This window comes from Cupressus sempervirens, chromosome 1, assembly GCF_028749045.1.
Source record: "Cupressus sempervirens isolate cs-2001-9-10 chromosome 1, ASM2874904v1, whole genome shotgun sequence".
In the NCBI taxonomy this organism is placed as follows: Eukaryota; Viridiplantae; Streptophyta; class Pinopsida; order Cupressales; family Cupressaceae; genus Cupressus; species Cupressus sempervirens.
The window spans coordinates 326388377-326400275 of NC_143118.1; the positions used below are offsets into that span (position 1 = coordinate 326388377).

Genomic DNA, 11899 nt, shown 5'->3' on the forward strand with positions numbered 1-11899 from the left:
TTTCTTACATGTTTCTCTTCTTCTTAATGACGAATCATGATATTTGATCCCAAACATTAAGGAAACAAGCTCACACGGTTGAAATAAGAAGATATGTACAAAAATATTACAATCATTTTGTTCAATTGAATTACACCCCTTCATTTCTTTTTTGTTTTCTAGTCTTTTCCCTTGATAATTGTTCATGAAACTTGATTCAAAATGTCAAAAAGATCATCTCACACAATAAAAGCACAAATTATGTGCAATAACATTATAGATAGGACTTTGTTCTTCTAGATTCTGATTGTGCGAGAATTCTAGACTTAACATTTCAGGTTACACTCTATGAACCATCATCAATGAGTCAATATTTTGGGTGACATTCTATGAACCATTATTAAAAACATATAATGGTTCATAGAGTGTGACCCAAAATATTAACTCAAAAAATCTCACACAATCATAATCCAAAAGCACAAAGATCATATTGATATGAATCGTGTTATTCAACAATATAGATTATAGATTCATATATCTACAATCACAATCCATTGTCAACAATAGAAAGAGTGATCATATATTAAACTTAAAGTACAATGTAAAATCATCGTCCTCTTATACACACCAAAATATGATTCCTATTCATAGATAAGATAAGATAAAATTTTAACGTCCACGAGGCTAAAAATAGCCTATACAGCAAGACAACTCAAGCAGACTTAAGTAGCAATGTTCGTTGTTTGTGCAGGATGATGATGAGTCAACTCAATTGCTCAATGTACTCTTCATTGAATAGGTTATGCCAAGAACTGTCACATATAGTGTCCTCAAATTTATCTCTACTACTCTTGTAGGCCTCACATTCTAAAATTGCAGAATTTGCAAATTCTCTCTTTCCATGGAACCATATTGAGATGGGCATCGTCTACGGTGCAACTTATATTCACTAGTTTAGAATGAAAATATAAAGAGCTTACACTATTAACATTGCCAACGTGCACATATAAGTTGCCCGAATCCATTGGCTCTGGAATGTGGGTGGGAATAGAGATGCACTGAATAATTAGTATTGCACAAGATTTTGGGTTGTGGGGGCGAGGGGGGTCTGGATAGATGCGACTAAGGTCTAAGAGTCAAAGGAGGCAAGAGAGTCAAGGCAGCGCCTACTATTTGGCGGTAGAAAAAAGAGGTGAGGTAGTACGGAAGGGGAGTAAGAGGTATCCAAAGGGCCGGCACGCATGTAAAACCATTAATAATCATGAAAACGAAATGTCAACAGAAATTGCGCTCTCTAAGAGCCCCCAGAACAATAGATGCCTGCCCAGTTTTATTCCTTTGTTAACCAGACAGCGCCTTTATCTCCGAAGCCCACGGTCACATCACATGCCTCTGTGCACTCCTTTACACAACTAATAATTACTTAAAAAATCTCCCCACACGCAATCCTGACGCCATCCAGATCCCTGACCTTGCGCTCCTGTTTTCCGATAGACTGAAACACCGTTTCCCACGGACACCTGTCCCTTTCTCCCACCAGGCCATCATCATGTTATTATTTCTGCAGAGGGGTTTCTTATTTTGGGGATTAGTTTGGTTGGGTCAAGTTTAATTTTTGAAGATTTTGAAATTAATGTGTTTTTTGTGTTCTCCGTCACATGTATGTTGTTCTCCTTCTGTCTGTCTGCATTATTTCCTTCTTTCTTTCTTTTCTCCCCAAGTTCCTTTCCCTTAGGAAATGGTGGCGATTGTGGGTTTGTGTGAAAGATTTTAACTGGGCTGTGAAGTATATTTGTTTGTGTTGGGTTAATTTCAAAGATGCAATCTGGTGGTGGGCAGTATGGGGTTCCAGGGATCCAGCAGTTTATGGATGGTTGTTCTTCCCATGGCTTGTTTGCAGCCCTTGCTGCCTCTTCTTCTCATGATGCTATTAATACCAATACTCACCACCATATCCAATCCCAACATAATATCAATCAACATCACCACCACCACTTACAACAACAAAATCAGAGCTTTTCAAATCAGAGATTGCAGCAGCAGCAGCAACAGCTTGGGCTGCAGGCTGCAGTGGCCGAAGTCGTGGAGAAGACTAGACCTCGTGACCTCAGTGATAAAGCTAATAAGATCTTTGGGTTTTCAGATACAGGAGGTGGAGGCGGAACTATTAGTAATAATAATGTTCAAAGTGTCGCCGATCAAATAGCAAGTCCTCTTGCAACTCTGCAACAACAACAGCAACAGCAACAGCTTACAGATGATGATGGCGATGGCGAAAGAGGTGGTGGTGGTATCAATAGATGGCCCATGGAGGAGACCTTGGCTCTCTTGAAGATCCGTTCTCAGATGGACTCCAACTTCAGGGACTCAAATCTCAAAGGCCCACTTTGGGAAAATGTCTCACGGTAATTCATCTACTTAATGGCTTTCAAGTTTGAAGTTTGAAGCTCTTTCAAAAATCTGCTCTTTGTTTGGTTTTACTGAACTGGACTGGACCCTTCAGCCAGTTTGGTTTCAGTAATAGGTCATGATGTAACTATACAGCTTGGTTTCAGTAATAGGTCATGATGATAACTTCTTTTAGTTAGTGCTGTCAGTTTAATCATTGGTTTAGCTCGTGTAATGGGTCATGCTCATATCTTATTTATCAGCCCTATGTATTGACTGGTTCTAGTTATAAAGAATCATTAACTAATTTGCATAGAGCATCTCAAGGTTTTGTTCTAACTAGCTCTTTTTGTTACAAGTTTGTCAAAGGTTAATGGAAGGTCTATCTACCCTCCTTATCTGATCTAATCTACAGATTGTAAAGGCTGATCTGTTGTTCTACTGTATTAGAATCTCACTTGGCATAGCCAGATCTGTGATTGAGAAGCTATCTGCAAATACAAATACAAATATTAAAAATCTAAGATCTATTAATGGGCTAAAAAGCCATTTTCGAGTGCATATCAACATTAATCGATTGCTTCTTAACTCAAGCTCCTCTCAATCTGGTTCATCCAAAAACGTTATCTGAGACAATCAGAACACTACTTTCAAAAGTTTTTGTTTCTGAAATCAATTGTAAACCTTTTTTCGACTAGATTGGTTTGTTATAAAACCACTTAATTTGAACATTAATCTATCACCAAAAAAACCAACTAATGGCAATCTGGTTCATTGACGAATAATATCTGATACTAACAAAATACTATTCTCAAAAGATTATTTCTGAAATCAACTCTGAACTTTTTTTTTTCTTTGTCAAAACCTCTTTGTTACAAAATAAGTACACAGCGGGTTAATAAGCAGCCAAGCAAAGTTGTTAAGATCCTCTAGTTCTTGAATGGCACCATAATCTTCCAGATCTGATCGATACAGTGGTATAAATATGTGTATCAACCCAAACCCAAAAATGACTAGCTTCCAAAAGTCCCTTCGTTTGTCAAAAAAATGCACATACACTAAATGTTCACTAATAGTGATTAAGCAGTATTCAAGAACGAATTTTGATAGTAATGTCTGTGTGTGAGATTTAAAACTGCGAAGAAAACTTTGGGGTTTTGGAAGTCGGTGGTCTTTTTTGGGAGGCGCAGCATTCATTGGACAGCCCTCCTTCACGGGAACCACGAGGCTTGACTATTTCTGTTAAACACATGACATACTTTGAATCTGGAATATTTTTGCACGTCTACCTCATTCAATAATCCAGGACTTGAAGTAAATGGTCACTGTGTACGTGCATGGTTAGACACTGTGGCACGTGTACGTATCTGCGGTTGTCCCTTAACAGAATAGTTAGCCTGAGAAAACCTCATTAATGAACACAAAAATGGAAGTTTGCTGTTAACTTCCAGATTTTTTCTGACTCGTGGAGAAACCAATGTGTGTGGGTGAGCTCATGCATTTGTATGCTGTTTTGTTTGGTTGGTTTCTGTGTACAGGAAGCTTGCAGAGCTGGGGTATCACAGAAGTGCCAAGAAATGCAAGGAGAAGTTTGAGAATGTGAACAAGTATCACAAGAAAACCAAGGATGGTAGAATGGGAAGGCAAGATGGTAAGAGTTATAGGTTCTTTAATGAGCTTGAAGCTCTTTCAAATACAATTAGACATCATTTGGGAAACCAAGTGACTGGATTCAGTGATCCCCAAGAAGGGGATCGACTTCATCAATCTATTGTCATGGCAGAAAACAGCAATGCAGCTCTAAATGTATCCTCAGACACAAATAACACCTCAGAGGATGATGAATATAATGACAACACCACCATTAATGACAACAACAACAATAACATTAATAATAACAACATTAATGTTATTAGTGACCCACCTCCAAGCACGAGGATCAAGAAGAGAAAGAGGAAGCAGCATTTTTCATCCATGGCCATTTTCTTTGAGAGCTTGGTGAAGCAGTTGATGGAGCGACAGGAGGAATTGCATAGGAAGTTCCTTGAGACCATAGAACGAAGAGAGCAAGAGAGATTGAATAGAGAAGAAGCATGGAGGAGACAAGAAATGGCAAGATTAACTAGAGAAACAGAACTTCGTGCACAAGAACAAGCCCTTGCAAATACTCGTGAGGCTGCACTCATTGCATTCTTGCAAAAAATCACAGGAGAAGACATCAAACTACCAATGCCTTCTGATGATATCATCCAAGATGTACAACATGAGGAACAGCAGGAGAAAGATGGGATGTCTGATCCTTGCAATGGAAGAAGATGGCCTAAACCAGAAGTACATGCATTGATAAGGCTTAGAAGTGGCTTGGAGGCAAAGTTCCAAGAGCCTGGAGTTAAAGGACCATTGTGGGAGGAGATTTCTTCAGGCATGGCTTGTCTTGGATTCCATAGAAGTTCCAAGAGATGCAAGGAGAAGTGGGAGAATATCAACAAGTATTTCAGGAAGACCAAAGATAGCATGAAGAAACGCCCTGAGAATGCTAAAACATGTCCTTATTTTCACCAGCTGGATGCCCTCTATGGAAAAGGCCTTCTTGCTTCTTCTTCTTCCTTAGGCACTAGTAAGGGCAAAGGAGGACATGGGCATGCTTCTGATGGTGCAATGCATGAACAAGCTCCTAGTGAGGATCATGATAAAGATAACAATGGTGAGGATGAGGATGAAGGACAAGCTCAAACCAGATCAGATTCAGAACTTTTAGCCATGATACCTGGAGATAGCCAAGCTGGTCATGGTGGTGCTAATAATGGACCTGATCTAATGAAAACCAATGCTGAACACTTCTTTCAAGAGGACCATGCTTCTCATCAAAGCCCAAAAAGGTTCAAGAGCAATAGCAACCAAAGACCCATTTCATTGGGCTCTAGCTTTGAATTAAGTGGCAGCTCCAAATTGGAAGCCTCATCTGATAGCCAGAAAAAGGCAGCCAAGATGGAAAGGCTTGTTAGGGAGATGTTTGAGATGCAGCAGCAAAAGTTTCTTGATGATTTTGAGAGAAGAGAGAGGGAACAAGATAGACAGCAAGGCAATACGAACAAGCATGATCAAAGCAGGCAAAATCAGCATCATCAACAACAGCAACAGGGAGATGTAGTACAAGATGAACGTTCACAGTCTGCATTGATGGCTTTGGTTCACAAGCTTACTGTTAATGCTTCAGATTATGCTTCCCAATGATTGAAATGCACCGTCCCTTACTAGTACATACATTGATCTATATATTGTACCCATAATATTAGGAGGAGATAATTGTGGAGGCACAACTTCTGTGAGTAAAATATATTTTTTAAAGTAAATTCTTTGAGATCTTTTATTTATACAGTAATGTCTAGCTTAATGCAACTGGAAGTTTTTTTTTTTCATCTCTTTTGGTTAAAGGGTTCTCCTTAAGTACATTGAATCAATGTACAGATGATCTTACGAGGTGCTATTGATTATTCCCATTCTCTTTCATTTCTCTAGACTGGTGATTGCCCTCACTTAAAATGTAATCACATTTGAATGTTTTTGTGATATGTTATAGAATAAAATGATCTATTGCTGACATGAATAGAGTGAAAATATAGCAAGGCTTGATATTTTTGACACCATTGCTGTATGGGTTTCACGTTGTTTCATTTCTTTGCAGAATCATTCATATTAGCCTGGATTTGGAAGAGATTTTTGGACGTTCATGAAAAGGTAAGGAGCTTGTCCACAAGCGATCTATGCATATTTATCATTTCCCTGTTCTGCAACACCTGAACTAACATTGTAGACCATTTCATAAGTCTAGATGTATCAAATATCTTCGATCACAAACAAAACTTCAAAATGATTCTTTATATATTTACCCAAATGTATTAAAGGTTTGGATTAGTTATGTAGACCTCATCTTGTATTCAAAACATGTATGGAACTCGATTACTAGGGTTGGGTGACTTTTGTAGAGCTCATCTTGTTTTCTAAATATTGTTTTAAAAATCTATTTTATGTTTTGGATTATACGTAATAAGAATTTATGATTTGAAATGTTGATTCAAAAGTTTAGAGAGTTGATTTGAAAAATGGGTTTTGACTCTCGATTCATAATAGGATAATCTGATTAGTTGTGTAAAGACATAGAAATTATGGCATTTATTGAAAATCTTGATCATATTTTAGAGTTAGGTATTGTTTCCTACCACCCTTAAATATCACAAAGGAAGAAATTAAGCTTGCAAAAATAGGTCAATTTTGATACTTTTGCTCTAAGAATCAAGCCTTAGTGTGTGATGTTTAAGCCATCCAATTGTTTTCATATGTGAAATCATCATTACATGATAAGTTTGAAGGTGTTATTCATTTCTGGGTTATCTTTGAATTGACATTATAGGATTGGATAGTGTTTCTATATTTTAGATCTTACCCTCCTCCTATGAGTTTCAGGGAGTTAATTCATTTATGGGTTATCTTTCTTTACCATATCGTTCAAATCGTTCAAATGAATTGACTTGCTTGAATAACTTGATCACCAAATCTGTATATATGTACACGTACCTGTTTGATCAACGCCCATCATCTACTTTGCCAAGAAGTTTAGTCCACTGACTTGGCCATTGATTGTATGCAACAACATATATAGATATTTATATTTCATCGTTACCAAAGGTTTTGAGTACTCTAAACCCTAACTTACGTAAAATCAAAAGTAATGACCCTACAGAACGTAAAAAATCGTTCGTTGGAGAGAAATTTTCAGATTGGTAGTTTAGCTTTTATATTCAATAAGAACATATTTACTTTTCCTATAAATATTTCCTCTCAAACTCCTGTCATCTCTATATATTTTTGTAGTTTCATAGTTTTCAAAGGATGAACTCTCAAATTGCTGACCATGTTTATAATTTTCATATTAGATTCTCCCTTATCTCTTCTCCTTTAGAAAGATCCATATTCTGGTGAGAGTTTTTTAAGAACTCGTATAGAAATTCTTCCAGCATCAATAATTTTATCATTTTTCCCTTCTCATGGTGTTCGATTACACACATTAGTGTCTAAGTTTCATTCAGTTTTATATGTTCAGAGATCTAAATTTCATCAAGGTAACACCAGGAATGATATTCTCTTTCACTGTAGAGCTCATATAGTTTTTATGATTTTTAAAAATTATTTTCATTGTTTCTTTTATGTTTGGAGACGTTGAGACGTTGTTAGCAGTTTGAGATGATAATTTGTTTTTCCAACATTTGGGAACCGGAGGAGATGATAAGGGAATTATTAAAATAAACTATTTGTTGAATTTGCAATAATTGTTTCGAATTAAAAATTTATTAATAACATTATATAATTAATTCCATTAGTTATTAAATCTAAATAGATTTGTAATAAAAAGTTAAATATTCTTGGAGTGCATATGATATTAGCTATAAAGTTACTTTCTTTCTTAAAGATGCATATCTATAAAATGGAGATTATGTCGTCTTTATTTTATTAAATAATTTTTATTTTTTCACTAATGTGAAGTTGTCTATAAAATATATCTTAAAGTTTTTTTTGAATATATATTGATTCTCTTTTTTAGAAAAAATGGGGTAGAAAATTTATTCAACTCAAAGGACAATTACAAATGTTAAGGCTATTAAGATCATGAAAGAACAACTAAGGGACATATATAAAACTAAGAGACTCCCAAAGAAAAAACTAGTCAAGTATTCTTGTTCTCTGAAATGATCTTTTCCAAACTATGCAAACATTCAAGGCGTGAGAGAGATCAATGCACATAACAAATCTCTTCAGATCATATTTGACTATTGAACTTGTGTTTTTTATATTATAATAATTATAAAAAATTGAATATGCCTAGATTTTTTTTTCTTTATGCTTTGAGCATTATTTAATTAGAGCATCCAAAATGTAGAATGTGTTTACAAGTGACATGTTCTTTCTCATATTATTTCTTAATACACTCAAATTTCCATCCTAACATCATCTATTGCTAAAGATTTGGTTTTCATTATTAGAAATATTCGATTACAGCTTGGACTAAATCTAAATAAGTTTTGATTTGATTGTTTTTGTCATTTTTTGTGTTTATATACTTGAACCCTTGAAGTTTTTCATTCCAAATCAAAAAATAGGTCCCCTCTTATTAACCATTGTGAGAGAACCTTGTACTTTTAAAAACAAAAAAAATCAATTAAGAAAATTCATTTATTCATTTTGAAATCACATGTATGAATATATTGTGTGCCTACAGAATTTTAATTGTGAAAGGAATAAATGAAACATAGAAATGATATCAAAGCATTACTTCAACACACGATCATATGTTCATTATTTGCTTACTTTTCTTTAATAAATTTTTCAAATATAGAAATACATCCCAAGAGATTTGATTTAGGAGAAAGTGGTGGAGTTATGATTCAAGTAATGTATGATAGTCTTCCTAAACACCAGTGCAATTTGAATAGATTAATATCACAAACATCAAAGTAAGAAAATTATAATGATCTAAATGGAATAATAGTTCAAGCATTAGAAGTTAGAATTCATGCATATGTATTAATTTAGATCTACAATTATGAAGACGAGGCCCACATATGCATCTATTTACCAATGCAAGATACAACTAGTTTGCAAAATCTGAAGTCTTTATTTGAGAAAACCTTAATCTTTTTACATCTTTGTAAGTTGGTCTTTAATACTTGTCATAATACATTCCTAACATTAGATTATAAGATAATAATTTTATTTATTTATTTAAATTTATAAATCTAATTTAATTCTTTAATTATTCTAGTCACAATGCATTACCTTAAATCTTCAAGTTTTCCTTCTACATAAATCTATAGCCCTAAAATTATTTAAATTCAGTGAGTGCATATTGATATTAAAATTATGATTTTTCTATAAAACTTAGCTTAGACATCTGTAAGTCTTGAGATAGCATTAAATGGTGTAGATACTATATTTATATAGATACTCATCCACTCTAGATTTCAGAATGTTACTCTATTCAATAGTTCATAATCCTAAAACCAACATGTTAAACTTCTATAATTATTTTTCCATTATCCTTAAGAGATCCTATACCTAATAGTTGGCCAAACAAATCACTCAAATTTAAAAGAAATGTAATTTTTATTATATTGTAGATTAGATAAAATTTAAGCCTAGGTAGACTAGAAGGTCAAATGAGAGATATTCCTTGGAGGGCACTATTTTGATATAAAAAATTGAAACTTTCAACTTCTTTTTTTAATCTTGACCTTAATGTAATTTTGTGACTTTTTGGTCCCACCAAGTGTACTTGCCCAAAAAATACCAAAATTCTTAGGATATTTTTGGTTTACATTAAGAAGCTACCATTTAGCATCTAAATTTAGTTGTCATTATTTAAGAGTTTCTTCCAAAATTTATATGTTTCCCTCAAACCAATTTCTTTGAAAAAGTTATTTAAGAGGTTAATCCCCACACAAACATTGCCATTCATTTTGAGTTTCTTAGCCATTTCATTTTTTATACCTATAATTACTAAATTATTTTCCTAGAGTTGACAAGCTTAAATGCCCCTACTAAATTTTGAGCTGGTGATTATATATTTTTCTTGATAGAAGGCCTAAGCCATATATTTTATTAATTTTAATTTTATATTTTATATTTTGACACCATTTAAAGCGCATGCACTAGGAGAAAGAGAATGGGGAGAAAAACTCCTAGTGAAAACCCCCAATGTAGTTCGGGACAAAATGTGTTGAATACTGGTCTTAGAGACATGTGCCCTAATCTTAATTTGGGGACATAAGTAGGCATTCCTTCTCATTATATCAGATATGACAATGTAATTTGATATTGTGTAAGTCCCAAGTTTATTGGGAATTTGATAAGGCATACCTTCTCATTACAATATCTAGGTTTAACTAAGCAATATGCTACATAGTGGTAACTTGAATCTTTGCATACCCCCTTTTTAAAATTGGAGGTTTTCAAGTAGCTTATTAAGAATCACCATTAGATGAAGAAGAAAGGCAAACAAATTTGTAGTAGAAGTCTAAATAACAATGAAAATAGGACATCTAGATATTCTTTTGAAAGGGGAAAATCCTAGCAATGTTCACATTATAATTCCATTAATTACTAGTTAAAAGATCTAAAATTTAAAGGTAAGCAACAAAACTAGGAAAATCTAATTATAATAAATCTTAAATTATTAAGAAGATTAACATTATTATTGTGTACATTTGCCTCAATATAATAGACTTCTTGCATACATATAAGTAATGATAATATTTTTGTATATAAATCACGAATGAAACTAGTTGAAAATAACATAATGATATGGAGACATTTCCATTAGTGAATATGTATAGTAAAATTAAGTTGTGTGTTCTACCTTCCTACATAATGGGTCAATCTTTCCCTTTATTATTCAGATAAAGAGAAAGGAAGACAAATTTGTAGCATATGTCTAAATAACAATGAAAATATAACATCTAGATATTTTTTTGAAAGGAAAAAATCTTGGCATTGTCCAAATTATAATTACATTAATTACTAGTTTAAAAAACTAAAATTTTAAGGCAAGCAACAAAACTAGGAAAGGTAAGAGTTAAACTATGAAAGAGAAAGTGAATTCATTTGGATTATGTCATACAAGCCTAAATACACCAAAGATCTATGCAAAGACATAATAGACAAGATGACACAAGAGGAGATCAAGCCCCATGGGAGAAATGGAGAGCTAATAATTACATTTAAGTTATTCGATTAATAGATTTAATTTCAATATATAAAATTTATTCTTCTTAAAATTTCCTTATGATTTTATGATATAAATTAACTTTCTTTGTTATTAGTATTATATTTTTTTATTAATAGAAATTTTGATAAAGCTATAGTTCTATTCAAAGTGTAAGAAATGTGCTCTTATCCAAGGATTTTTTATTCTTCGGCTTTTCCTTGATCCATTCATGTATCCAAAAAGTCAAATATTTACCTTATTCAATAGTTCATTACATATGATAAAATAAACACTTGAAACTTTTATAATTATATTTGACTTATCCTTGAGGGATCCTAGACCCAACAATTTATCGACTAGCTTACTTAAATCAATAAATTATTAACTATTTTATTAAATTGTGAGTAAAATTAAATTAGAACATAGGGAGAACAGAAGGTCAAAGGATAGAACCTCAAAGGTCACTATTTTTATAATAGAATTAAGTATGTATATTTTTATATAATCTCAATCTTTCCTTAAAAATAATGTAATTTTGATACTTTTCAACTATCCTACCATGTGTGTTTTCCAAAGAATACCAAAGTTCTAAAGAGATTTCCTTCCACATGAAGAATCTAGATGATCACATATAAAAAATTCTCCTGATCTAAAATTTGATTTTCAAAATCTACGAGTTTCCTCCAAAGTATAGATCTTTCTCCTTTAAAATAATTATTTGAGAAACTACTTTAATAGGACCATCTCAGACAAAGGTAGGTGTATGTTGTGTCT

At 33.4% G+C, this 11899-nt stretch overlaps 1 protein-coding gene across 3 annotated transcripts; it reads left to right on the top strand.

Annotated features, from left to right (window-relative positions):
• The first annotated feature begins 1314 nt into the window (after nucleotides 1-1314).
• LOC149577478 (trihelix transcription factor GTL1-like) lies at nucleotides 1315-6389 on the top strand. Of its 3 annotated transcripts, none has more exons than XR_016363563.1 (3): nucleotides 1433-2384; nucleotides 3906-5692; nucleotides 6053-6389. XR_016363563.1 is itself a non-coding variant. In XM_089824027.1 (2 exons), the coding sequence occupies exons 1-2, from the start codon at nucleotides 1798-1800 to the stop codon at nucleotides 5599-5601; spliced, it is 2283 nt and encodes a 760-aa protein (XP_089680153.1). In that variant the 5' UTR covers nucleotides 1315-1797; the 3' UTR covers nucleotides 5602-5720. The 3 variants fall into 3 exon arrangements, 1 of the variants encoding a protein (XP_089680153.1); XR_016363564.1 differs by lacking the exon at nucleotides 6053-6389 and adding an exon at nucleotides 5836-5970; XM_089824027.1 differs by lacking the exon at nucleotides 6053-6389 and having other exon boundaries at nucleotides 1315-2384; nucleotides 3906-5720.
• The last annotated feature ends 5510 nt before the right edge of the window (nucleotides 6390-11899 follow it).

What these genes read in the sequence shown, in the direction of transcription:
- LOC149577478 (XM_089824027.1), top strand. Translation starts at nt 1,798, where the DNA reads ATGCAATCTGGTGGTGGGCAGTATGGGGTTCCAGGGATCCAGCAGTTT. An exon ending in CTTTGGGAAAATGTCTCACG is followed by an intron (nt 2,385 to 3,905) that starts GTAATTCATCTA and finishes TTCTGTGTACAG; the next exon opens with GAAGCTTGCAGAGCTGGGGT.